This window comes from Suncus etruscus, chromosome 7 (assembly GCF_024139225.1).
Source record: "Suncus etruscus isolate mSunEtr1 chromosome 7, mSunEtr1.pri.cur, whole genome shotgun sequence".
Taxonomy (NCBI): domain Eukaryota; kingdom Metazoa; phylum Chordata; class Mammalia; order Eulipotyphla; family Soricidae; genus Suncus; species Suncus etruscus.
The window spans coordinates 7,878,635-7,904,736 of record NC_064854.1 but is presented as its reverse complement, the minus strand read 5'-3'; the positions used below and the strand labels follow the sequence as shown (position 1 = coordinate 7,904,736).

The 26,102-nt window shown below is 54.1% G+C and overlaps 1 protein-coding gene across 1 annotated transcript in view; it reads right to left on the bottom strand.

The window, feature by feature from the left end:
- The window catches only part of BMP7 (bone morphogenetic protein 7), a 53,216-nt gene extending 30,725 nt beyond the window's left edge, over window positions 1–22,491 (bottom strand). The window contains exon 1 of the mRNA XM_049776347.1: window positions 22,030–22,491. Within this exon, the coding sequence (XP_049632304.1) occupies window positions 22,030–22,453 (424 nt within the window). The 5' untranslated portion in view covers window positions 22,454–22,491. The remainder of the gene's footprint in view (window positions 1–22,029) is intronic.
- Between the last annotated feature and the right edge of the window lie 3,611 nt (window positions 22,492–26,102).

The window sequence follows — 26,102 nt, the reverse complement described above, 5'->3', positions numbered from 1 at the left end:
TAGGGTACCAGGGATCGAACCCAGTTGGTCACACACAAGATCAGTGCCCTCCCCACTGTGCCATCACTCCAACCCTGAGCCCGCCATTTCTAACAAATCACCAACCTGGGCAGGGATTAAAAATCACGGCCCATTTCTGACCCTCTAGTTGGAGACCCCAGAAGCTTTGCACACAGGGTAGATCTGGGGTTCAGACAGGCCTTTGGGGGTGACAGGGAGATCTGGGGTTCAGTCAGGCTGTGGGGGTGACTTCCCAGGGGTCACTCAGTGCCTGTCTGCTACCAGCATGGACTGGGACAGGAAACCCTCTACCAGTCTCACTTCCCACCGCAAAGTAGGGGTACTAGGGGTCCCCACTCTCTGAGGTACTGTGAGAATTCCTTGAGACTGAGGTCAGTGCTGAAGGGCCTCCACAAACCACACACTCCACCCCATGCAGCTGGAGTGGGCCAGAGACTTCTGTGGCTCCACCACTCCCCAGGATATTAGGGGGGCTGTCCACACCTCCCCACAGTGGCCAAGACTCCAGGTCAGCTGGACTGGTGCAGCTGGTCCAGGTCTTTTTGGAGCAAATCAAATCAAATGTGAATTTGTAATCCTGGGGTCTGGATCCCATCAGCTACACTCATTAGGGGGGTGCTTGGTCTGCAGGTGCAGCTCTGAGGCTGCATAGCTTTCCCTTCCCACCTCCCTTTCAGGGTAAGAGTCGAGGACCTGCACTGGACCTGAGTCCCAAGAATAGTAAGCTGGGCACAGAGGCAGCATCTGAGAGTAGGAGAGGTGGAGTGGGTAGGCAGAATGGCCCAGGGCACGGAGAACTCTCAGGGGGATATGCTGGACCCCCAGGCTGCGAGGTCAAGTCACATTCCTGTAACGGCAAAGCCTCTTCCAGAAAGTGGAAGAATTGGAGGGAAAGATAAACAGGGATCGTAGCAACTGCACAGCAGGGAGGACATTTGTCTGACACGCAGCCAACCCAGGTTCGATCCCCGGCATATCATTGGGTCCCCTGAGCCTGCCAGGAATGATTTCTGAGCACAGAGCCAAGAGTAACTCCTAGGCACTGCCAGGTGTGGCCCCTAAAACTAAAAACAAAATGAAGCAGGTTGAACCACTCCGAGCACAGGAGTGGCAGGGATGGCTACAGGAAGCACTTCTCCGTGAGTATCTTCCCCAAGCCCTCTTCCTAGGATTCCTGAGATCATGTCCAGAGAGATGATGCCCTCCATCCCCTCTCTTCAAAAACGGGCTTAATCTCCACTACAGAACCCCGTTTTTTCAAAGGTTGGGAGACCCAAGGTGGGACCTCCGAACCCTCCTTAGGATGTGTTGAAAACACATTTCTTCCTCCCACATTCTCTGCTTGCAAATGCTGACTTTGTGCACTTATTTTTCCACTCTATTTTGACAGACAGGCATACAAATGTCTCAGGTGACAAAGGACTGTGCAAGTTTCAGAGCCCCTCAAATTTGCAGAAGGGACCCAGGTCTGGGAGCTCAGCAGAACATTCACGGTGTGGAGGATCGAGGATGGGCTGGCTCTAGTGCTGAGTTCAGGGCAGGAACCTTCCAGCATCTTGGATTCAGAAAACAGAGAGGCCGGAGGGTGTTTGCCTTATGCGGCTGACCTGGACCAGACCCGAGTTCGATCCTCCGCATCCCAGATGGTTCCCTGAGCCTGCCAGGAGCGATTTCTGAGCACAGAGCTGAACATTGCTGGGTGTGGCCCAACATCCCCAAGGAAAAAACAAAGGAGGGTTTCACCAGGGACTCCCACCAACAGCAGAAGGCTGTGGCATTTCTGTTGGCTCTCTCAGTGTGTGTGTGTGTGTGTGTGTGTGTGTGTGTGTGCATGCCCCAAGTCACACTACAGGCCAGCATCGAGTTTCAGAAAGACAGGACCGCCAAGTTCAAACTCACTTTGCAGCTCTGTCTCCGGAACCACTGACACATGTCTCCAGGTTTCCCGCTGATCCAGTGATTACAGCCCCCGCCTGAAAGGGGGGCCTCTGAAAATGACCCGTGTGCAGGCAGGTGAGGAGGAAGTCCCGGCCACGTGGTAGCAGCCAGGACTATCATTAAGGCTCACACAGCGATCACTGACTCTCATACACACCCCGATGCCCTTTGCTTAGGAAGCACAATCTCCCACGTAGCCCCAGTTGACTCGGGGCGCTCAGGAGTGGGAGGCAGATTGCTATCTTGCCTCCAGAACTGTAGCTGGGCACAGTAGCTCCAGTCCAGGATCGAGATTTCCCCCACATCCACCCCCCACCACCGTGCCTCTATCTTTTTGCTCGGCCATCTTAAATGCTGGCCACCTCATGGCCCTAAAAGGGCTGCCAGGGTGCCCTTTACACATCACACGATACCTTCGCACAACCACGCCCAATGCCATACACATACAAAGAGAACAAAGGCCTATGTGTGCCCCTAAAGTTCGTGAGGGAGACAGTTTTTCAGAATTGTTCCCACCTGTTGTACCTCCAGCAGATAACTGCTCCAACCTCTCGAATCAGGACAAGTCCTGAGTCCCCTTGATTTGCCCCATGGGAGCAGCATGAGCAGCATGTATGTAGGCCAGCATGCATGAGATTTCTGGATCTTCCCTTCCGACTTGTCTTCTGTTTGTTTTGGGCATAAAGACTTTGACTCGATTTCCTGTTCCATGTTGCCCAGAAAAAAAAAAATTCCAAAAAATATCTTTCATTTCATCCTGAACCTGCTGCCCCAGACCAAGGCCTGAGGGTGCCCAGTCCCTCACGTCTGTCTCAGCTGAAAACCTGCAGGAATGAGTGACTTATTTATTTATTTATTTATTATTTATTTATTTATTTATTGGTTTTTGGTTTTTGGGTCACACCCAGTGGCGCTCAGGGGTTACTCCTGGCTCTGTACTCAGAAATTGCTCCTGGAAGGCTCAGAGAACCATATGGGATGCCAGGATTTGAACCACCGTCCATCCTGGGTTGGCTGCATGCAAGGCAAATGCCCTACCGCTGTGCTATGGCTCTGGCTCCGCCCGGGACCCTTTTATTAGGAAGGTCCTCACAGCCTGTGCCACCTCCCAGCTGCTGTTCGCCTAGGCCCAGGACAGGGATGCAGGGCAAGGAGCTGGATCTGCGCGTCCTCAGCCCAGAGCAAATCACGGCTCTCCTGCCTCACCCAGCCCGCTTCCTGCACATGGCAATCCCACACCTCAGGCATGTCCAAGAACTTCTGCCCCTTGCCTGACATCTGAAGGGCTTTGCGGATCCAATTTAAATTTGTTCTTGGCAAACAATAACTCAGCTCTTGGCTGGTGTCCCGGTCATCCAAGCGAGGGAAGATGCGACACTTGCTTCCAGGTGGAGCGAGGAGGGGAACTCAGGCCTGAGTGGGCAGCAGAGGGCCTGGCTGAGGCCCTTAGGCTTCAGGCCCCACAGGCAGCCTCTTCTTCAGCGATGTTTGGGACACACGACGACTTGGCAGCTTCACAAATGAGCATTTCTACTTGAGCAGGGAACAATTGAGAGAGAGAGAGAGAGAGAGAGAGAGAGAGAGAGAGAGAGAGAGAGAGAAAGAGAGAGAGACAGAAAGAGAGAGAGAGAGAAAGAGAGAGAGAAAGACAGAGAGAGAGAGAGAGAGAGAGAGAGAGAGAGAGAGAGAGAGAGAGAGAGAGACTGACCAGGGGTGTGTGCAGAGCTCACCACCCTCAGCCTAAATGGACAAGGGGCCAGTCTCACATCCTCGCACCTCCCTGGCTACAGGCTCTGGCCTTCGGAACCAATTTGGCTTTATGCAATTTAATCTTCAAAGAGCCAGAGAGATAGCACTGTGGTAGAGCGTTTGCCTTGCACGACATAACTGACCCAGGATGCACCTGGGTTTGATTCCCAGCATCGCATATGGTCCCCCATACCTGCCAGGAGGGATTTCTGAGTGCAGAGCCAAGAGTAGGCCCTGACCACCGCTGGGTATGGCCCCAAACCAAAAAAAAAAAATTGAAACAAACAACAATAATAAAAATATAATAATAAAAAACTAAGAAAGCCTTTAAGACCTGCACTCCTGAACTGCCAATGTGAGAACCAGTCCAAATCCTCCAGCGAGAAAAGGTGGCAAACCCACTCTTGTAGGGAATTCGGAAATGGGGAGACAGGCAAAGAAGGAAAACTTGGGACTTCCTCCCTTTACCTGTCCTGAACGTGAAATGGAATGAAGAGGCAATGTCTGGGGTTGCGGCTGGAACCTTGTCACCAGAAGAAAAGAGGCAAGAAGCCAGCCCTGTGAATGGTGGAGGAAGGGAAAGGTGAAAGCGGCCATCCCGGACACTGGGCTGACCTCACAGAGCTTCGACCCCAAACCTGGAACTACCTCCTGGTAGATGTGGCTGTGGGGAATGAGAAGAAAAGAGAAAGAGGTAGCAACAGGGCTTCCTACAGAAGCAGGAGCTTTGGGAGATGCTGTGGGGAAGAAGACGAAGGCAGAGCCAGGCTTTAAGATGAGTAGGGCTGGGGCTGGAGCAATAGCACAGAGGTAGGGCGTCTGCCTTGCATGCAGCCAACCCAGGGCAGATGGTGGTTCAAATCCCAGCATCCCATATGGTCCCCCAAGCCTGCCAGGGCGATTTCTGAGTGCAGAGCCAGGAGTAACCCCTGAGCAGTGACCCAAAATCAAACACAAACAAACAAAAAAAGACAAGCAGGGCTATGTCCAGGAGTTGTACTTGTTACGCCCCAAGGGCAAGGCTGGCTCCCCTCTGTCCTCTTGCCCTGGGCCCAGCCAGCATGAATGGGACAAACAGTCCCTGTAAGTCAGACTCTGTGCCCAGAAGGCTGAGCTGGGGAAATAGGGCCAAGCTGTCCCCTCAAGAAACTTCTGTCTGTCCCTCTCTGGGAAGTTAAGGCCAAAAGGCAGGAGCTCAATCACAGGCCACTAGAAGGGCCATGAAGAAACTGCAGCCCTGAGCAGTCTCTCCAAATTAGACTCTTAAGTTACAGGGGAATGCACCCCACTACTCAGGCATGCAAAGGTTAATGATTTCTAGTCTCTGGACACGGGGCCTCTAGGCTATAAAGGGGTGCAGTGAAGTCTGGAGGGTGCATATGCCCACTGGGACAAACACCCCAAGAAGGAAGGAACTGACCTTGGAAGCTGCCCCCAGACTGTGGTAGACACAGTCCTGGGTATTGGATATCTGGCGGGGTGCCCAGAGCAGCTGGGCCAAGACCAATGCAAGATCTAGAGGGCATGTCAGTGCCTCAGCCACCAGCCTCAGGTCTCAAACCAGTGACCCTGTGACCAGCAGGTGACTGGTTATTCCCCCTCACTGACCACAGGCATCAGCAACCGGGGAATAGGGGGACTGGTAAGAGGGGTGGGAGGGGTCCCCAGCTGCTCATCCAGCAGCCTCAGCCCACTTGGGAGGCAGCTGGGTAGAGTGCAAAGGGCTGGCACGTGGGGCCCCAAGTTAGATCCCAGATACTGCATGGTCCCCTGAGCAGCCCTTGGATCAGTAGGCTAAACACCAAACCACACCCATGGGGCATGTAGATCCTGGCCAAGTGTCATTAGGAGAAACTACCAGACCCCCTCCAATTGGGGGGAGTCCAAGTAACTTCACTCAGGCCCATTCACAAGCTGAGAAACAACAGAGAAGGGCAGATTGGCTTGTAATTTCCTATGTAGCCCAGGCATCCAAACTGAGGGGGGCAGGTACCCCAGATTGCAGATACATGAACAGGGGACCCATTCTCACTGCCCAGGACCTGGGAATTCAGGAACTGGATCATAAGCAGCCAGAGGCAGCATCTAGACAGCAGGATTTCTTTCTTTTTTTTTTTTTTTTTTGTGGTTTTTGGGTCACACCCGGCAGTGCTCAGGGGTTATTCCTGGCTCCAGGCTCAGAAATTGCTCCTGGCAGGCACGGGGGACCATATGGGAAGCTGGGATTCAAACCGATGACCTCCTGCATGAAAGGCAAACGCCTTACCTCCATGCTATCTCTCCAGCCCCGACAGCAGGATTTCTAAGAAAACTGCTTAAAGTGTGCCGGTCACAGAGACGGGCCACCATGGGGTATCTGAGCTATGGTGGCCTGACTCCAATCTTAGGGGATCTCTGCTACCACCAGTCCAGAACCAGCTGGCCAGACCCAGGGGTGCAAACTCAACTCTCAGTAACCAGTACCACATCTTATGAGAAGGGGCTGTCCAGGTCCCCATTGGTGCTAGAGGATCCTGGAAGAAAAAGGGCCATGGTACCACCTGCCTAAAGGTACAGTGGCATGGCTGAGAGGCTCTAGGCTAGGAGAATGTTTCAAACCCATATCCCAGCTGTGGAGCTGGGGTGCTGGCAGATAGGAGGCTCTGTGCACATTCACCATCACCTTTGGAGGGGACTCAGAGATACACGGGTTAATGATGGGGACACCAGGGGGCTGGAGCAATAGCACAGCGGTCGGACCTCGGGACCTCGGTAGATTCCCGGCATCCCATATGATCCCCCAAGCCAAGAGCTATTTCTGAGCACATAGCCTAAAGTAATCCCTGAGCATCACCGGGTGTAACCCAAAAACAAACAAAAAGAAAGAAGTTTGGGACACCACGGGGTCAGAGCGATAGTACAAACTTAGTACAACCTAAGTTTGATCCCCAGCATTCCATATGGTTCATGGAGCTCCCCCAGCAATAAGCCTTGAGCACTGCCAGGTATGACCTAAAAAACAAACAAAAAACAACAACAAAAAAGATGGGGCACCTTTGGAGAAACTGACCATGTAGCTGTGGGTTTCCTGAACTCATAGGGTCCCATAAGGGGGCTGGAGAGCTAGCATGAAGGTAGGGCATTTGCCTTGCATGCAGAAGGATGGTGGTTCAAATCTCGGCATCCCATATGGTTCCCTGGGCCTGCCAGGAGCAATTTCTGAGCATAGAGCCAGGAATAACCCTTGATTGTTGCTGGGTGTGACCCCCCCCCAAAAGAAACAAAAAATAAACACAGGGCCCCATAAGCTCAGGATGGGGTATTTCCGGAAGGCCACAGAGGGACAACAGTGTAGATAGAACTTTGGAAGGGTACAGTTGCAGGTTTGGGAGAGAGTGTCCAGTGCTACCTGAGGGAGACAGATTTTAAGTCAGGAGCACAGTCAGCTGGGCCTGGACATATGCCTCAGCTCCCCAACACTTCAAAAGAGACAGCCCCTACTTTCCTATTGGGTAGCTGCCCACCAGCCGACAGGTAGCACTAAAGTCCCCTCTCAGGGTCAGGTGTAGCCCTCAGCACCAGGGCAATTTCTCAAGCCCTTTCGGACCACAGTCTGCCAATCTTGCTTCCTTCCCAATGACTGTCCTTCCAGTGAACCCCAAATCTCAGGCCATGGCCCTGCTTGGGGCATTCTGGGGTGCAAAGGGCTTATAAAGGCCTCTATGACCACTGGCACTGGATTACAACTAGACCCCACCCTGGCTCTGCAGGAAAGGAGCAGGGAAGGTGGCCATGTTAGGGGGATCTGCAGGCATAAAAAAAGAGGGACCAGGGACACACAGAGAGCAAGATACAGGGCTCAGAGTACTTCCTGGCATGTTCTAGCCCAGGTACAACCCCAGAATCTGAACATCACAGGGTTCAACCCAAGAGGCTCCCAAAAACCGTGGGGGTGGCCCAAGCGATCTCTGCAAGTCCAATGGGCTGAGAATGGTAGGGACTGGCCTCCAGAGCTCCTACGCTCAGTGAAGGAGCATCATTCCACCCAAAAAAGGGACAGGATGAAAGGCTCCCACCAGTGACCTGGTTTCACAGTGTGAAAGGCCCTGAGAGATGTGTCGGTTCCGGGGGCTTGGCACCCTCTTTCGGGGTGGCCCCTTTCCTTGCAGTGTCTGACACTAGGCGGGGCCAGTGGCATTTGGTAGCTTTTCAAATGCCAAGTCACAAGCTAGACCAGAGAAGCTGTGTTTCCATGCCAGGATGGGGTTTCTGGGCTGTGGGACACTAAAACTCTGAAATCCACAGCAGAGTTTTTTTGGGGGGGACACTGATATCGCCCAGCTTCTTCGTTGTACCCCACCTGGAATCGCTGTGGGTTCTCACTGGGGCAGAGATAGGCATTACTCAACACCCCCTAAGCTTGCCACTGCTCCCCCAGGAGAAATGACCCCCTTAAAAAGTGCAGGGGCGGGGCTGGAGAGATAGCATGGAGGTAAAGCGTTTGCCTTTCATGCAAGAGGTCATCGGTTCGAATCCCAGCGTCCCATATGGTCCCCTGTGCCTGCCAGGAGCAATTTCTGAGCATGGAGCCAGGAGTAACCCCTGAGCACTGCCGGGTGTGACCCAAAAAACCACAAAAAAAAAAAAAAAAAAAAGTGCAGGGGCTGGGCTATCCCTCCCTCAATTGACCTCAAGGGCATAGCCACATACTCAGGGGTTCAGCAATGCTGAGGTCTCACCTAAGCCCCCAGTAAAGTCGGACCCCAAGGGATGTTGGTTGAGCAGGACTCTGGCAAGAAGCTTTTATTTATTGTTTCCTCCTAAAGGAAATGACCCACTGGGCCTCTCCCCTATAAACATTTACTAGCCCTGGAAGATTGGGGGCCCCTGGCCATTTTTAAGGTTTTCTCTCTCTCAGTAAAGTTGAGGCAAAGCCAGCCCCCCAGCGGAATGTGAAAAGGGAGGCGACTCAGAGTTCAGGGCCAGGAAGGAGCCAGCAAGACCTTGGCGCCCCCAAACAAAGGGTAGCTGATCCCTAGGGCTCCCCCAGAACCCCCAAAGAAGGAGCACTGCAGAATCTCCTTAGGAGTCACTGATCTTGGGGCTGTCTTGGGGGGTGCACCATTCTCTCCCCACCCCAGAGTCCCACTTTTGGACTCTGTCATGTCTCCACTTTACCACAGCCTCCTGTCCGTGGAAGGGGGTGCATTCTAAACTGGGGTACACAGGGAGAATGAGGAGAAAATACTAATCACTGAGAACTAGCAGGGGGAACAGGGCTGCCTTTCTATCATGTGCTTGCTGGTTAGGTTTAGGGGTGTCTCAAGCAATGCTTGGGGAAGCAATAGGGACTCCCTTGGCCTGAACTCTGGGTATGGAAACTATGGAGGTACCAGGGACAGAATTATGGTCTCTGTGCTCCAGCCCCGGGAAGGACCTTCCCAGCGATAAGTGCTTCCTTACCCCATGAAAAGAAACTTTTTTACTGTGGAAAAAGTTCAAATTTACAGAAAAGCTGCAGAGCTCCAGGGACCCCTCAATACCCATCAGAATCAAGGCCTCAGTGTAGGGTAGGGTGGTAGGGTGTTTGCCTTGCACGCGGCTGACCCAGGTCGGACATGGGTTTGAACCCCAGCAACCCATATGGTCCCCAGAGCCTGCCAGGAGCTATTTCTGAGTGTAGAGCCAGGAGTAACCCTGAGCGCCACTGGGTGTGGCCCAAAAAACAAACAAACGAGAAAGGAACCAAGGCCTCAATAGTTTTGTGTCATGAACTCAACTCCAGTTTTGACCAGCTTTTCACATATTTCACCCATTTTTTCCACAGTTGTTCTATTCCAAGATGAACCCCAGAAGGCATACTGTACCTCCAAGAGGTTTCTTATTATGGCAGCAGAAGAAATGGGACAGGAGCTCTGGAGGTTATTCCAGGTGCTTCCCCAGCGGCAGCAGGTGTGAACTGACTGGATTTCCAGGGTGTTGGCATGAACCCACAACCCAGGACCCATAGCAAGACACACCACACTTGCCTGTGTACACGTGGCAGACAAGGGATCCTACCTAACCGACACCTGTGCACAGTCCCTCCTCTGGACACTGCACTGAGGCTGTGCTGGTCATCGAGGAAGAACTTGCTTTTGAGCCATTTGTCTTCCTCTGGGTCGCTTGGGGATCCGTTTTTTCAGGGCTCTGCAGGTTGCCTCTTCAGCTACTACTAATCCCTGATGCACTTTGGTCAATGGGGATTGGGACCATTTCTACTGTTTGATCCTACACTGGGGCACTGGCCAGAAACTAGCAAAACAGGGCTGGAGCGATAGCACAGCAGTTGGGCGTTTGCCTTGCACCAGGTTGACCTGGGACCGACACAAGTTTGATCCCTGGCATCCCATATGGTCCCCTGAGCCTGCCAGGAAGAACTTCTGAGTGCAGAGCCAGGAGTAATCCCTGGGAGGAACAAACAAACACACAACAACAACAACAAAAAGCCAGGGGCTGGAGAGATAGCACAGCAATAGGGTGTTTGCCTTGCATGCAGCCAATCCAGGACGGACAGTGACTAGAATCCAGGCTTCCCATATGGTCCCCCATGCCTGCCAGGAGCGATTCCTGAGCACAGAGCCAGGAATGACCCCTGAGTGCTGCCGGGTGTGGCCCCAAAACAAAACAAAACAACATCTTTATTCCTCACCACGATGTCCACTGATGGAGTGAGGGGTCCCTGGACAAGAAGCTTCAGCATGTGGGACTTAGTGACCCTCTACCCAGAATCAGGCCAGGCACTCAGTTCTCAGCAGCCTGAAGAAGCAGGATATGGCTGGGGTACCAGCATTCAATGTGCAGGCCCCTTTCCCCTTTATCACCCCATTAGCTTTCAGCACCAAGCTGAGCCCACAAACCTCTGGGGTCTTGGCTCTGAGATTTTACCACACAAGATCCTGCCTGGATGAAGCGAGCCCCTGTGCCTGGGAAAAGCTGCAGTTCTGCAAGGCAAGATTTGGAAGCAAGGAATGACCTACCCAGCCTGGTCAAGGGCTGTTCCAGGGCCACTACAGAGCCAGGCTCCCTCTGAGGCATGAGGGACCCAGTGACCTACAGGCATAGGCTTTGGCTGAAAGACAAATGCTCAAGAGGTGGATCCAAAGAACTGAGGTCTGAAGAAGGGAAAGTGAGAAGCATGACACCCCTTTAGTAACAAGAGAGACAAAGAGACAGAGACAGAAACAGAGAAGAAAATTGTCTGCCCCAGAGGCAGGTAGGGGAGAGGGCAGGGGTGAGGGAGGAAACTGGGGACATAAGTGGTAAGAAATGTGCCCTGGGCCCGGAGAGATAGCACAGCAGCGTTTGCCTTGCAAGCAGCCGATCCAGGACCAAAGGTGGTTGGTTCGAATCCCGGTGTCCCATATGGTCCCCCGTGCCTGCCAGGAGCTATTTCTGAGCAGACAGCCAGGAGTAACCCCTGAGCACCACCGGGTGTGGCCCAAAAACCAAAAAAAAAAAAAAAGAAATGTGCCCTACTGAAGGGTGTTGGACACTGTATGACTGAAACTCGATCATGAACAACTTTGTAACTGAAAAAAATAAAGCAACTATATTATGAGCAACCTTGCAACCACAGTGTTTAAATTAAGTTTTGTGTGTGTGTGTGTGTGTGTGTGTGTGTTTGGTTTTGGGGTCACACTCGGCGGTGCTCAGGGGCTACTCCTGGCTCTGCACTCAGAAGTCACTCCTGGCAGACTTGGGGGACCATATGGGATGCCGGGATTCAAACCACCGTCCTTCTGCATACAAGGCAAACACCCTGCTGCTGTGCTATCTCCAGACTCAACAGTAGACTTTTCTTTTTGGTTTTGTTTTTGTTTTTGTGTCACACCGGGCAGCGCTCAGGGGTTACTCCTGGCTCTGTTATTAGAAGTCACTTCTGGCAGGCTTGGGGGACCATATAGGATGCTGGGACTCAAACCTGGGTCCATCCTGTCCTGTATTGGCCACGTGCAAGGCAAAAGCCCTACTCTTGTGCTATTGCTCTGGCCCCTAAATAAAGTAATTTTTTTTTTTAAAGAGGCAATCCTTTTGCAAGTGGGGCTGGGGAGAGGGTTCCTCTTTTTCAATCACATGAACACTTCAGTGGCATGGAAGCTTCTAGAATTGCTGGTCTCCAAAATGGGGTACAGGCCCGTAGGGAAGCCTTAGGGTTCTGCTGGAGTTGAAGGTGGGGAAAAGAAAAGTTCAGGAGCTGGTTCGGGGCAGGAGGGAAGATGGAAACTTGTGTTTTTCCCCATGCTGGAATCTTGGTATGGGGCCTCTTTCTGGTTGTTCACTGACAGAGTGGGGGGTTCTGAGGGAGGGGGGATTTTTTCTGAACAGAGGCAGTGGGGCCAGATAAGTTTGGGGACCTCTGTACTGGCTGAGCTGCAACAACAATTTCTGCATAATTGGTGGCTGGGATGGAAAACAGGATCTTATTTCAGCTCCGCAGCCAACAATTCACTTGTCCCCTTCCTATCTCATTATCTTGGGAGATAGGATTCTTGAGCGAGGAAAAAGGGAGAGAGGAGAGAGGAAAGGGGGGAGAGAGGGAGAGAGAGGGAGTCAGAGAGAGAGAGAGAGAGTCAGAGAGAGAGAGAGTCAAAGAGAGAGAGAGCTAGAGAGAGAGAGAGAGAGAGAGAGAGAGAGAGAGAGAGAGAGAGAGAGAGAAGTCAGTGGTCCAGAAAGGTCCCCAGACTCTTTCTAAGGTCCCCTACTCAAGCTTGAAGGGGGGTGGCACCACCCCATCCCCCACCAAATTTGATTTTGACCACATGAGCAGTTCTGACCAATGAAATAAGAGCAGACCTGCCAAGCAGTTTCCTACAGACCAGCAAATCCCAGCAGAGTCCCCGGGAACTTTTTCACAGGCACTGGAGAGGGTGGAGGCTCCGTGGGCCCAAGGATCTCTTATAGGGCCTCTCAACACAAGTCATGGCCTCCCATCTTCCTAGAACAATATCAGGGCCAGAGCAATAGGACAGAGGGGGAGACTCTTGCCATGCAAACAGCAGGCCCTGGTTTGATCTCTGGCACAGAGGGGTCAGGCCAGCACCACCAGGAAGGGTGAGTGCAGAGCCAAGAGAGGGTTCCCGGCACTGCTGGATGTGGCCTCCAAACTTAAAAGAAAGCCATGACAGAGGTGTTTAACCCCTTCCTCCAGGCTGATGGGACATAAGAGCTGATGGGACAATCCATCAAAGCCTGGACAAGACTTTTTGCATTTAGTGAAGACACAGTTTTAGCATGATGTCAAAAGCACTGTCATTGGGGCCGGAGAGATAGCATAGCAGTAGGGCCTTTGCCTTGCATGCAGCCTACCTGGGACAGAGCCAAGTTAGATCCCTGGCATCCCATATAGTCCCTCGAGCCTGCCAGGAGTGATTTCTGAGCACAGAGTCAGGAGTAACCCCTGAGCACTGCTGCTGGGTGCGAACCCCTCGAGCCCCCCAAAACAGTGTCATGCAAAAACTCATAGTGACTGTCAGAGGGAAAGGTGCATGTTTGGTCTCTCCAGTCGCAATTTCCACTTAGAATCTTTTCTCTTAGGATTGGAGACATAATACAGGAGGTAAGGTGCTTATCTTGCGTCTGTCCAACCAGGTTTGATCCCTGGTACCACATATGGTCCCTGAACACTGCCAGAGTGATTCCTGAGTACCACCAGGTAATGGTTAATCCCCCTCAAAAACAAAAAACAAACAGACAAAAAAACATGGGGCAGAAGCAATAGCAATGGATTGGGGGACCATATGGGATGCTGGGGATAGAACCAATGTTCGTCCTAGATCAGTTACGTGTACAAAGCAAACACCCCATCACTATGCTATCACTCGGTCCCACCAGGAGCGGTTACTGTGCACAGAGCCAGGAGTAACCCCTGATCTCCACTGGGTGTGGCCCCAAAACAAACAAACAAAAAACACAAATTCACTCAATTAACATTTGAGTTTTGCACTGTTTTACCCTCTGTGCCTCCTCCTGTTTCTCCTTGAGCTTATGTTTCAGAAAGTGGCGACTACAGAGCAGACCTTCAGTTTGTTTGGACTTCTTGGTAGGCAAGGGATGCAAACATTCCGGAACTGTGTAGAAAACACTAGAACAGTCGCCACCTTCATGCACACAACGCAGGACCGTCTGTCTGTCTTCTGGTCATGTGAGCTCAGGGAGGCCTTTTGGCAGCCGGTGGAGTGAGAGATCCCCAAAACGCAGCTGGCCCAACACAGGCCCAGGCCGACCAGTGTGGAAGCTCAGGATGGGTTTGTCTTGAAATGACTTGAAAGCCACAGAGCTGGCGAGCAAGACCGCACAGGCCTGCGACTGCGACCGACCAGCCGAAGCTTCTAGAATGCCAGGCCGAGATCCTGGAAACCTTGCCCGGTTCCATTCACAGCCAAATTTCATTAAGCCAGACAACAAAAGGTTGAAACTTGAAAGCCGCTCTGGGGGGATCGAGCCTGGAGACAGGGGCACATGACCTCAAAGATGTAGGAAACCCAATCCTCTCTGAAGTCGCAGTTTTCCCAGCGGTATAGACAGAACTGCCGGGCAGGTCAGGGAAGCCTGAGTGACGGGAGGCCCTGGAATACCCTCCTGGGTCCTCAGATCTCAGGGTGGGAGGGAGTGGAATGTGTGTGGGGAGCTCATAACCAGACCCCATGAGAGGCAGGGGGGAGACACCAAAGGCTCCCCTGCACCTGCTCTGATCCAGAGTGTGGGCAGGTGGGGGGATTCCCAGGAATGAAAGCCCCGAAGGAGAAGCGCCTGATCTCCTGATCTCCATTCGTCTCCAGCACTGGGAAAAGGGTATGCTGGGGAAGTGGGAAAAAAAAAAAAAGGCTGGTGTAGGACTTAAGGGGAGTTGTAAAGACAGCAGAGTTCCCCAGGGGGGGCTCCCTTGGGCCCCCATATATTAGCCCAGATGTGCCCAGAAAAACCTGTGTGACATTTGACTTAGCATCTTGAGGGAGAAGAGTTTGCTCACAGAAGAAATTTCTCACTTCTGGGGTTCAAGTCCCAGTATCTCAGTATGGCAGGGAGGGTACTTAGCTGACATGTGTCTGACCCAGGTTCGATCCCTGGCATTCCTGCCAAGAGTGAGTTGGGTACAGAGCCAGGAGGAAGCCCCAAGTACTATTGGGTGTGGCCCCTTCAAAAACATAAACAAAACAGGAGCCAGAGAGATAGGACAGCAGATAAGGGAATGCTTGCCTGGCATGCAAGCTGACCCGGGTTTGATCCCCAGCACCCCACATCCCAATGGTCCCCCACAAGCAAGGTCAGGAGTGATTCCTGAGTGCAGAGCCAAGAGTAATAATCTCTAAGCACTGCAGAGTATAGCTCAAAGGCCAATATATAAACAAACAAAAAAAAGTTTTCCAAGCTCCCACCTCCAAAGGAGGAGGAAAATGCCTCTCTTTGGGGTCAATCTTCAGGCATCTTTGCAATGCCATGGGTCAGAGGCAGCATGCCAGTAGCTCTGGGTTCTATATCCAACACCAAATATGAGATAAAATAATGGGCGGCTTAATCTTGGAATCTTCAGATAAAGAACCGAAAAACTCTACTATGTACTAACACGCCAGAGTGTGCCTTATTTAGTGTGTGTGTGTGTGTGTGTGTGTGTGTGTGTGTGTGTGTGTGTGTGTGTGTGTGTGAGACATCCTGAGTCTCTTCAAAACGCTCTCCGACCTGCTCCCCCACACTGAAAAAACTAGCTCACATTCATTCTGCGCCCCGAGTTCCACTGAGGAGGATCAGCATCCAACGTGAATACAGTGAAGAAATACACTCAGAGGCGGTGGGCAACTCACAGAAGGTCACACAGCAACGTGGCACCCCCCTTCTACAAACACATGAGCTCAAACTGCACCTCAAAGGCACGGCTTGGAGGTTGCTCAGTCCCCCCTCAGTCAAGTCACACCCTCTGCTGTCACTGAGAACTTCTGTTACATGGCGGTGCTGTTCAGTCCCCTCCACCCCCCTTGCCATATATCACCCAGAATTAGCTGCAAAGTGTCAGGCAACTTGGCCCATGGGCCCCGGCGCATTGGCGAGGGCTGGAAACCCTCATCCAGGCGCCCCTTTTACACGGCCAGCCGCGGTTGGCAGGGCCTGCTCGGCCTGGGAAAAAATTAACATTGGCATTCCAGAGCCAGGAAAGGAAGGAAATTGGAAACAGCTTCGACCCTGGCCAGCCCTTTGAAACACTGTACCAGGCTACCGACATCAATTAATGAAAAGCAGGGCTGTGCTCAGGCTCGGGTTTAGAAATGCATTAACACACGTTAAACATGTTTGTACAGGAACCGGATTATAAGCACCCTGGCTCCAAAACAATAAAGCAATTACCCCAACACTGGTGATCTCGGAGCTGTCATTAATTCAATCCACTCCGCGCGGATCAGAAAGGCTTTGCGCGCGCGTCCGAGGAGGGCCCCCCCCCACACCCCAACATCCGTGCAGCAGAAGGCAAGCGTAGTCAGCCAAGCGACCCAGCAGACGGCATGTGCTCCCGACAGCCTCAGAAGCATGCCATGCACCCCACTTTCAAAGGGGTGCGAGGCAGTCTCCCCTGTGTTCGGGTCTGTGCCATCTCACAGCGGGGTGTGGAACTTTTTAGGGGAGTGGGGAGGGTGAAGAGGGGGTGGCTGGAAAGGTTAAGTACCAAAGATCTGTTCCAAATTAAAAGACAGACCAGCCAGTCCCACTCCGGTCACATAGTGTTTGTTAAATGCCTTTTGCTGCAAAGTCCTTGGGTTCCCGTCGCAGCTGCACGCAGCTCAGAGAGGGAACAGTTCACAGAACAAACAGCTTGTTTGTCTTCAAGGAGAGCTTCTTTCCCCACACATGGTTGAGGCTGTGGAAAAAAGGCACGGGAGGCTCAGGACAAAAAACAGCCTATGTCTGGGCCGCTCCGACAAAGAACCTTGGACATTGGGACAAGAGATTTCAAACAACGCCAAAAAAAAAAAAAAAAAAGGTATAAGAAATGAGGCCAGAGCTGTAGTGCAGTGGAAGGGCATTTGCCTTGCACACCAGACCTACGAGGACCACGGTTCAATCTCCCAGCATCCCATATGGCCCCCCAAGCCAGGAGCGATTTCTGAGCACAGAGTCAGGAGTAATCCCTGAGCGTCACCGGATGTGGTCCAAAAACAAAAAAATAAAAATACAGTGGACTGCTCTGTGAGTCTACTGGAAATCTAGCACCCACCACCAGTGCTGACCCCCACTATTCACCATGCCCAGGTCTCAGACAGATGCTCCCCACCTCAAACGCCACCCACCCTACTCCACCCCGACACCCAGGCCAGGTGCGCTGCCCCTCTCTCTCCACTTACCCCTCCCTAGGCCTTTGATGTGGATGTGGGACCCAGCCAGTCTGAACAAGGTTGGGTAAGTGAACAGATCCAGGGTAAATATGGGGGTTCCCTGTCCACATTAGCTGAGCAGCGGGGCACAGTCCCAGGGCACCAGTTTTATGTGATTTTGAAGCAATATCGAAGGAACAGACCCTGGGCTAGAAAAGTGTCATGAGCCGCAGGGCATGTCCCCCACCTGCCCAAAAGGTGTATTCACCATCTTCACAAGGACAGGCGTGATCCCGGAACCAGAGACCACATGGAAGTCTAGAAGCCGGGACTCTGGGCTTTCCAGATGTGAAGGAGGATCCCCCAAATAAGTGAGGTTGTCTGTTTTGCGACAGATCCCAGTGGCTCAAAGGACAGGCAGGATGGTGTTGATCAGCCTGGTGGTTTGAAGACATCGGGGCTTTTCAAGGGTAGACATGACCTTCCCCCAACAAGGGAGGGAACAGGAAAGAGATTGGGGTATCAGTCAGTTCGAAAGGGACTCCCCCCGCAATGAGGTCATCCCTGGTCCGGAAGCTGCACCACATGACATGGCTTACACGCAGCCATGCCGGTGGGCAGGGACCGGCCGCCAGCTGTGTTTATCCCGGCACAAACTCCCAGAAGGCCCGAACCCCCATCTGCAAAGCCACAGCTCTGAGCAGCTTCTTTTCAGACTCTGAGCACCTTTCCAGGGTCTGTCTGTCTCCCTGTCTCCTTCCTGGGCCACTCAGTCCCCACAAATACTACCACTCCCCAAGTCAAAAAATAACAATAAAGTTTCTAATAATAATAAAGAATCCAGAGCAGACATCCACGGGAGCCTGGGTTCCCAGAGGGAAATATCCACACAGGCTTCCAGAAGTTCAAATTGGGGTCACCTCAATCCTTGGGAGAATAGAAACGGCTCTTTGATGTACAGATGCAGGGGAAAAATGAGGTTGCATCAGAGGCGATTGGGGAGGAGGGCTCAGCAAACGCAGTAGTACTTCTGCTAAGCAGGTACCTACAGTGAGATGGGGAGAGAGAGAGATGGGGTGATCTGGGTGGGGTGACATTTCTATTAACCTCTGCTGCTAAACCCACGAGGGCGGGCGCTGCGGAGCTGGAATGTGCAGCGGCCCCTTCCAAATTTTAACACAAGCCAGGTTACAGCTGCAAATGCCGGCAAGCACTGCCTGAGAAGCTGTCCCCGGAGGAAGTTTTTCAACTGTAACAGAATCTTTTTCTAATACTCTGTCGTGGGAGGGCCGGTTCTTAGGGGGCAAAAGGAGCGATCTTAATGCCAAACACTTGTCAACAAAAAGGAGAGCCAGATGGGACAATGTCAAAGCCACACCGCCTGCCTCTTCTCCTCTGGCTCTTCAACTCCATTAACAAAAGCCACTTGGAGGCTCCCGGCCCTGCAAGGCGGCGTTTCCATCTTTCTTTCTTTCTTACTTTCTTTCTATTTGGTTTTTTGTTTGTTTATTTGTTTGAAATGGAGCTTTGAAGATGTGGTGCCAGCACGACCTGGACCAGAAATAAACACCAATCACACAGCTTTCGTAGCCTAGCCAGCCTCTGTAGAAGATTCCAGAAGGGGCTGCTGCATCTCTCCCCAAAAAATAAGACAGAAAGTGGACTCACATTACCTGGGGAACTGCTTAAGAGAAGGTGGTCTGTTTCGAATTCTAAAATTTTGTCTACACAGATGGGGCTGTGAATCCAAAGGGGTTTAGAAATCTCAGAGCGGAGCCACTGCAAGGCCTGGGTATATGAGCATGGTCTGAGCTGCAAAGGAAGCAGGTATCCTGGGACGGATGGACAGACAGACAGGCAGACAGGCAGACAGACAGACCGTCTCTGCCAGCCTCAGAGAACCTGGTTTTATCATAAACGTGCTTGGTTCTCTCAAGCTAAGATTTCCTCGCTGCCTGGCCAAACGCTTGAATTCCAAGAACGACTTATAGGAGCAAAAAACTAATTTGGCTGCAGACAGAAGGAAGAAAAAATAAAGGCACCAGGTCTGCAAAAACCTTCAGAATCCGGGCAGAGGGCCCCCTGAGCACTGCAGGACAACGAAGAGAGAGGAGGAAGGAGGAAGGCAATGAAGCCAGAGGGGCTGTCCTGGTGAGCTACTTCTTTGACAGGACCGTCAAAAAGTCTTTCCACTAATGGCCCCCACCTGAGAACAGACACCGGATGTCATGGACCCATGACCTTTCCGTGCTCAGGTGGTGTCTGAGACGAGCTAAACCTTAGCCTGAGATGCAGCATATGATTACATGTTATAAATTACAGATCGGCGCAATGTGCTTGCTAAAGAGAAGCGAGAAGCGTGGTGGTTTCTTCAAAAGACCCCATTTCCAGCCTCCAGCCCCTTGGCAGAAACTTGGGGAGGGGACCAGAACTGAATGGAAGGAATGAACTGCTTGTTTCAGAAGCAAAGATGCTGGGAACTGTTCTTTCTCCTTCCTTCCTTCCTTCCTTCCTTCCTTCCTTCCTTCCTTCCTTCCTTCCTTCCTTCCTTCCTTCCTTCCTTCTTTCTTTTTTGATTTTTGATGCTGGGAACTGTTCTTTCTCCTTCCTTCCTTCCTTCCTTCCTTCCTTCCTTCCTTCCTTCCTTCCTTCCTTCCTTCCTTCCTTCCTTCCTTCTTTTTTGATTTTTGGGCCACACCCGGCGGTGCTCAGGGGTCACTCCTGGCTGTCTGCTCAGAAATAGCTCCGGCAGGCACGGGGGACCATATGGGACACCGGGATTCGAACCAACCACCTTTGGTCCTGGATCGGCTGCTTGCAAGGCAAACACCGCTGTGCTATCTCTCCGGGCCCGGGAACTTTTCTTTTGCCTGGCAGTTTGGGCAAGGCATTACTTCTAGATTGAAGCGCACAAGAGAGAGAGAGAGAGAGAGAGAGAGAGAGAGAGAGAGAGAGAGAGAGAGAGAGAGAGAGAGAGAGAGAGAGAGAGAGAGAGAGAGAGAGAGAGAGAGAGAGAGAGAATCAAACTATGAAAAGTCTGCGGGCCACCTTGTTGGGGGTGATGTTCCAGAAAGCCAGGCCTTAGAAGTCAGCCGAATCCAATGAAGACGCAGCTGGCCCCGCTGATTAAGAGGCTCAGACAAGCTGGTCTTTGTCCTTTCAAGATGAAAGAAAGCAAAGGCACTGACTACCAGCGGGGTAAAGGTGTGTGCACAGCCAGGGGAGGCAGACACCCAGCTGCTGGCCCGGCAAAAACAAGTCCCAGCCTGCTTCCACGAGGGAGCAAACAGCTCAGTCTGCCCTGGCTGCGTGCAGGCGCCTAGGACATCAGGCCCCCTAGATGGGCCATGCGGGGTGCTTGCTCTTCTGCCCTCATCCCCAAGAGTTCCAAATATCTTTTCCAAGCCCACAGCTTGGGTATATCAGGGAACAGTTGAGGAAATCCTGGATTCCCAGTGAGATGAGAGAGACAGAGAGAGTGCCACAGCAAGGCCCCTCTCCAATTAAATCCAGCTCCAGCTCATGGCTCTGGGGTGTCAGGGGATCCTGGGCCCACCAGCCCCGTCACCCACCTACCCTCATCTTGCTCTTTCCTACCTCATCCATCCGGGAGATGTTTTAAACACGCCCCCCTCCCCAAGTGGAGCGTCCCTTAGGATCAGGGAAACTTCCAGAACTTTTTTGATTTGGTCCTCGGGCCCTCGCGGCAGGGGCTCAGCACTTCTGGATTTGGGGCTATTATTGCAGCAAACAATGGCCACAGGGGGACCCTTATATGGCAGGCAGGATCCCAGCTTACCCTGCGCCTCAAAGCCTCAAATCAAAGCCCCGGCCAGGAGGGGTGGGGGAAAGCTTTTGGGCCTCAGTTATTTATTTCCATGTTGACCCAGCACCTTGCTGAGCCCATTTCCCGTCCTGTCCCAGTTGGGATGTGCGCTGCAAAGTTCCACGTGTAGAAAGAAGGAAAAGAAAGGTTCAGGAAACACCACTATCGGGGCGTGTTATCTCGCAAAACAAATATTTGGCCATCAGTCAGTCTCACCGCGCACGGCCAGAGCTGAGTTTCTAAACCAGTCTCAGGATTGTGCGCCAAGAAGAGAGCAAGGGGGAGCCCGACAGCACCCAAGAGGCTCCCTTGGAGAGATGGGACACCCCTCTGCAGGATACACAGTCCCCCCCCACCACACCCCGCACGCACACACACATACGCGGGCGCACCCCTGGGGACGGCGGCGGCTCCAAGACCGCGCGCACCTCCCCAAGTGCCCAAAACTGGCGGTTTTACGCGCCGCGCGTGATAACCCCTGAAAATGGATTCGGGCCGGCCTGGGCCCTGTCATTAAACTTTGAAAATAGAAAGTTCGCGATGGCAACCTTCCTTTCTTTCCCAGCTCCAGCCTGGAGGGCTGCGAGCCAGGCGGAGGAGGAGGGTGGCTTCCCCCAACTAGGCTCCCCCAAGAGAGCGCGCGGGAGGTGAACACAGGTAGGCTTCGGAAGGTCCAAGGGGGTGTGCAGCGAGGCCAGCTCCAAGCAGAGCCCAGAAGGGACCCCAAAAGGGGCGGGAAAGCAGCCTCGCCGGGCAGGGCCTTGGCAAGCAAGGCCGGCAGGTAGCTAACTAGCTAGCTAACCGGAACCGCTCACAGGACCGAACCCCGCGCTTGGCCCAACGCCTCCAGGCGCAGAGGTGCAGTCACTGATTCATTGAGGGGAACCGGAGCGGGATTGGGGTGCTCACCCCATCTCATCCCATTCCACTCCACCAGGATCCACCTCATCCCACCCTATCCCACCCACCCAGCCAGCCCCAAACTCCCACGGCCACGGCTGGGGCACGCTGTAATGCGCTTGGAGAGGTTGGAGAGGGTGATGGGTGCGCCACTGCTTGTTTATTTTTTGGGGGGTGCCCAATGCTGGGGGTGGCAAAGGCAGGTTGTGGATCGGAGGGTCCAGAGCCCCTCGACGGGTCTCCCTCTCTCCTCCACTCACTCACTCACCCACTCACCCAGATTGACGAAGCTCATCACCATGTCAGCGTCGGTGAGGAAGTGGCTATCCTGCAGGCTGGCCAGCGGGGGGCCTTGGGTGCTGAAGAGGGCCTTGTAGGGGTACGAGAAGCCTTGGCCGTCGGGCCCCACGCCCTCCTCCACCGCCATGGCGTTGTACAGGTCCAGCATGAACATGGGCGCCGAGTTGTGCTTGCCTTGGAGGTGCGGGCGCGGCCGGTGCGCCAAGCCCAGGACGGAGAGGATTTCGCGCTGCATCTCTCTGCGCTCCTGGCTGCGGAGGCGCCGGTGGATGAAGCTGGAGTGCACCTCGTTGTCCAGGCTGAAGTCGGCCAGGGCCAGGGCGGCGCGCAACAGGAACAGGGGCGCCCAGATCACCGCCAAGGAGGAGCCGCCGCCGGTGCGCCCAGGGCGCACGTGCATCGCGCCGGGCTCGGAGAGGGACGGACGGACGGAGGGACGGCCGGCCGGGCGGAGAGGGTGCAGGCGCCGTCCACGCCGCTCACCGAGCCCCCACGTTGGGCATCGGCGCTGCCTCGGACCTCCCCGAGCCCGCAGAGCGCGCGCGCCCAGGGCGCACGGACGCACCAAGGCACCGCCGCACCGAGGGGCTTTGGGGGGGACTGCTGAGCAGCGGGCGCAGGAGTGAGGGATCGGGCCAGCCAGGAGCCAGGAGGCGGGCGCGGGTGGGAGGAGCAGCCGGCCAGCCCAGGAGCGCCGAGAGGGGCGGCGTGGAGAGCCCCCCTGGCTCCCCGGCGCACCCCGTGCGCTCTCGCCGGTTTGGGCACTTCGGCGCCGCGCCGAGGCCTGTGCGCCCCGGGTCGGATCGGATCGGATCGGATGGGATCGGCAGCCCCGATCGGAGGAGGAGTCCACGCCCGGCCCGGGGCCTGCCTGGGCCAAGGAGGAGGGAGAGGGAGGAGGGAGAGGAGGACGAGGAAGGAGGGGAAGGAGGGGAAAGGGGAAGGACGGGCTTTCAGGGGCCCCTCCCGAGCCCGCGGCCTCCCACCTGCCCTCGGCTCCGCCTCCCCCCCCCCCCCCCAGCTGCGCCCAACGGGTTCATTCATCGCGCCCAGGGAACTGCAAATATTGACGGAGAACCCGCGGGGTACTTGTGGGCCAGCGCCGCGGGGATGCGGATAGGAGGATTCCCCGCCCTCCCGAACGACTGACTGACCGACCGACCGACCGACTGACCGACCGACCGACCGACGGACAGACAGACTGACAGAAAGACGGAGGAGAACCCCTTAAAGCTGCCCCCTTCAGTCAGGCAGTCAGGCACCGGAGTCGCCACTGCGCCTCGCTTCACCCCTGCCTTGCTCTGTATCTAGATGGAATTCCTTCCTCTCATTGCCAACACTTCCAGCCCCCCCATCAGATCAGAGCCTGGATAGTTGGGGTGCCTCCTCCCCACGCCTTTCGTGCCTGGAATTACGATTCAGTTCCTGCGGTTTTTCTCTGTGGCCCTGGCTCCCCCTCCCAGAAGAAATGGGGCACCCCTGGGCGCTAGTAGCACCATCACCTCCCTCACCACTTCGGCCCCTCTATTTTTTCACCATTTGAGCTCCAAGGCTGGTCCAGGGAGGAGAGGCTGCCCACCCTGAGCCCAGCACCCCTGAGCACTGAGTTCTGATCATAGGAGACACAGTTGCTGATTGGGGGTGTGGGGACACATCTAACCAGGTGTGACTTTATGGGGGGGGCTCCCATCTCTCTCAGCACACCTGAGTGTGCCAGACCCCAACACCCAACTCTACCTCCATCTCTGGGCCTTCAACACTGCCTGGTCCCACCAGCCAGACAGGCTGAAGGGTCTCCGCTGAGAGGGGGAAAGTTTGTCTGAGCAGAAGCAGGACTTTGGAGGTTGGGGGGTGCCAGCTGACCCTCATTTGGGTTGGGCCAAGAATCCAGAAGTTGTGAAGACGGATCTGGCCTTCTAGAACTTTCTAGGGCAGACATGATGCCTGAAAAAGACCCCGTGAGGGCCCGGAGAGATAGCACAGCGGTGTTTGCCTTGCAAGCAGCCGATCCAGGACCAAAGGTGGTTGGTTCGAATCCCGGTGTCCCATAGGGTCCCCCGTGCCTGCCAGGAGCTATTTCTGAGCAGATAGCCAGGAGTAACCCCTAGCCCAAAAACCAAAAAACAAACAAACAAACAAACAAGAAAAAGACCCTGTGGGCGAGAAAGCAGCCTGCTAGGCACCAGGTTGAGTGGAAAGAAAAAGAAACAGCAGTCAGAGCCAGCCCTGGCTGTCCCCCTGCCTGTCCCCTGGCCTGGGCAGGGACAAGCAGCTACTCCAGCCAGGGGTGTCCTCTATCGGGTCCCACCTTCCTGCCCGGTGGTCCTGGCCACCCACCTATGGGTCCCACCCATCCCTGCTCTGCTGTTGCTTTGAGGTCCTGCTTACTTGTATAACAAGCACCTTGGCTTGGCTTTTGAGCCCTGCCATGTGATGCGATATGGCAGGTCCATCCCGTGTGTAATCACTTAGAAGGTGCTCACTGAAAGCCACGCCCTGTGGTCCACGTGGTGGCTTCAGGCCAGGGAGAGGGAGTAGGGCCTTTAATGAGGATTGGGGACACAGGAAGGAGTCCGGAATATGCTCCGCAGATTCAGGGAGAGGTGCTGATGGACGAGGGACCCTCATGGCAGCATGTGACCTGTACCCCAGAGATAAGTGAGGGAAAGTAAAGGGCGCTAGGAGGGTCTCCCAGAGAACAGCCACTGGCCAAGCTCCGGAAAGGCTGGGACGAGATCTTTTGGCCCTGGGAAGGAGGCTTGGGCACAGCCACCAACAGCAGAAAAGGACCAGGATACACCGGCCAGGACCCCAGGCCTTGCAGAGAAAAAGCCTGCCCTCCACTGCCTTCCACTGCCTTCCTGGAGGAACTCTGAACCCACTCCCCCCACCCAGGCTTCCAGGGGCTGGAGAGAGAGAGAGTGAATGTGTGAATTAGTGAGTGGATTTGTGAGTGGGTGTGAGTGAGTGAATGAATGCCAGTGAATGAATGAATGAGCATGTGAATGACTGAATGAGTGTGAGTAAATGAAGGAAGGAACAGACCAGTGTTCCTGGAAACAAGTGGATTGCAGACCTCCAGCCCCAGCATCGTCTATGCCGGTTTGCAAGCTGAGATGCTGGGTGGTTTTGAGAAGGCCGGAAGCCTGGCCATTGCTTTTCTCCCACAGAACTGCCACATGTTGTCACCATTCTGGCCTCAGTTTCCCTATCTGTGTGATGGGGACCTGAGTTGCCTGCGACAGATGTGGAGCGAGAAAGATGTGCAAAAATGAAACACCCACGAAACTCCACCAGACACATGGGGCCCAGATACAGCCCTTGATAAATGGGGGTGACCATCTGGACAAAGCAAATACCCCCCAGAAGCCCGACAGAGCCCACTCCTCCGGGGAGGAGTAAAGAAAAACAGGGGCCAGAGGGGGGAAGAGGGGTGAGAGGTGAAAACAGTCCCTTGCATTCCAGCCTCCTTTGTACCCTAATGTCACCCCAGGCTGCCCAGGCCAGGCCGGACCCAGGAACTTCTCCCCCTACCCAAGCAATGCAGTAACTTGAGCTGCCAGACTGCCCCCCAACCCCCACCTGGGGTGAGGCTGGGCCTAGGGAGTGTTATTGTGTCTGGCCCCACCCCGCCTGGCTTGCTGGCCTGCTGGCGGGGTGAGGTCTCTCTTCATTTCATACATCATCCCTCACATTTGCTGAAGCGCTTTTGACCAAGTCAGCATCTGTCTTGGAGCAATAAAAAGAAGAGAGGAATTCTGCTGACTCGCACATTCGGGGGGCGGGCGGGGGGACCTCAGCTCCAGGGGCAGCCTTCAGCCCATCTGCGCTGAGAAAAACTCTCTTGGAAGGGCCAGGAAGTTGGGGGGGGCGGCTGCTTCTGTCTGCCCAGGTAGCCAAGGCCTGCTGTCCTTGAACCCCAGCAGGCCGAGCTCTGGAGCAGGTGTAGAAGACGGGGCATACAGAGCTCCCTCCTCTGGGAGGAAGTGTGTGGGCGCTGCCCATCCTGAATTACCGTGCCAGGCGTGCCACCTCGTGCCTGCTCCCTC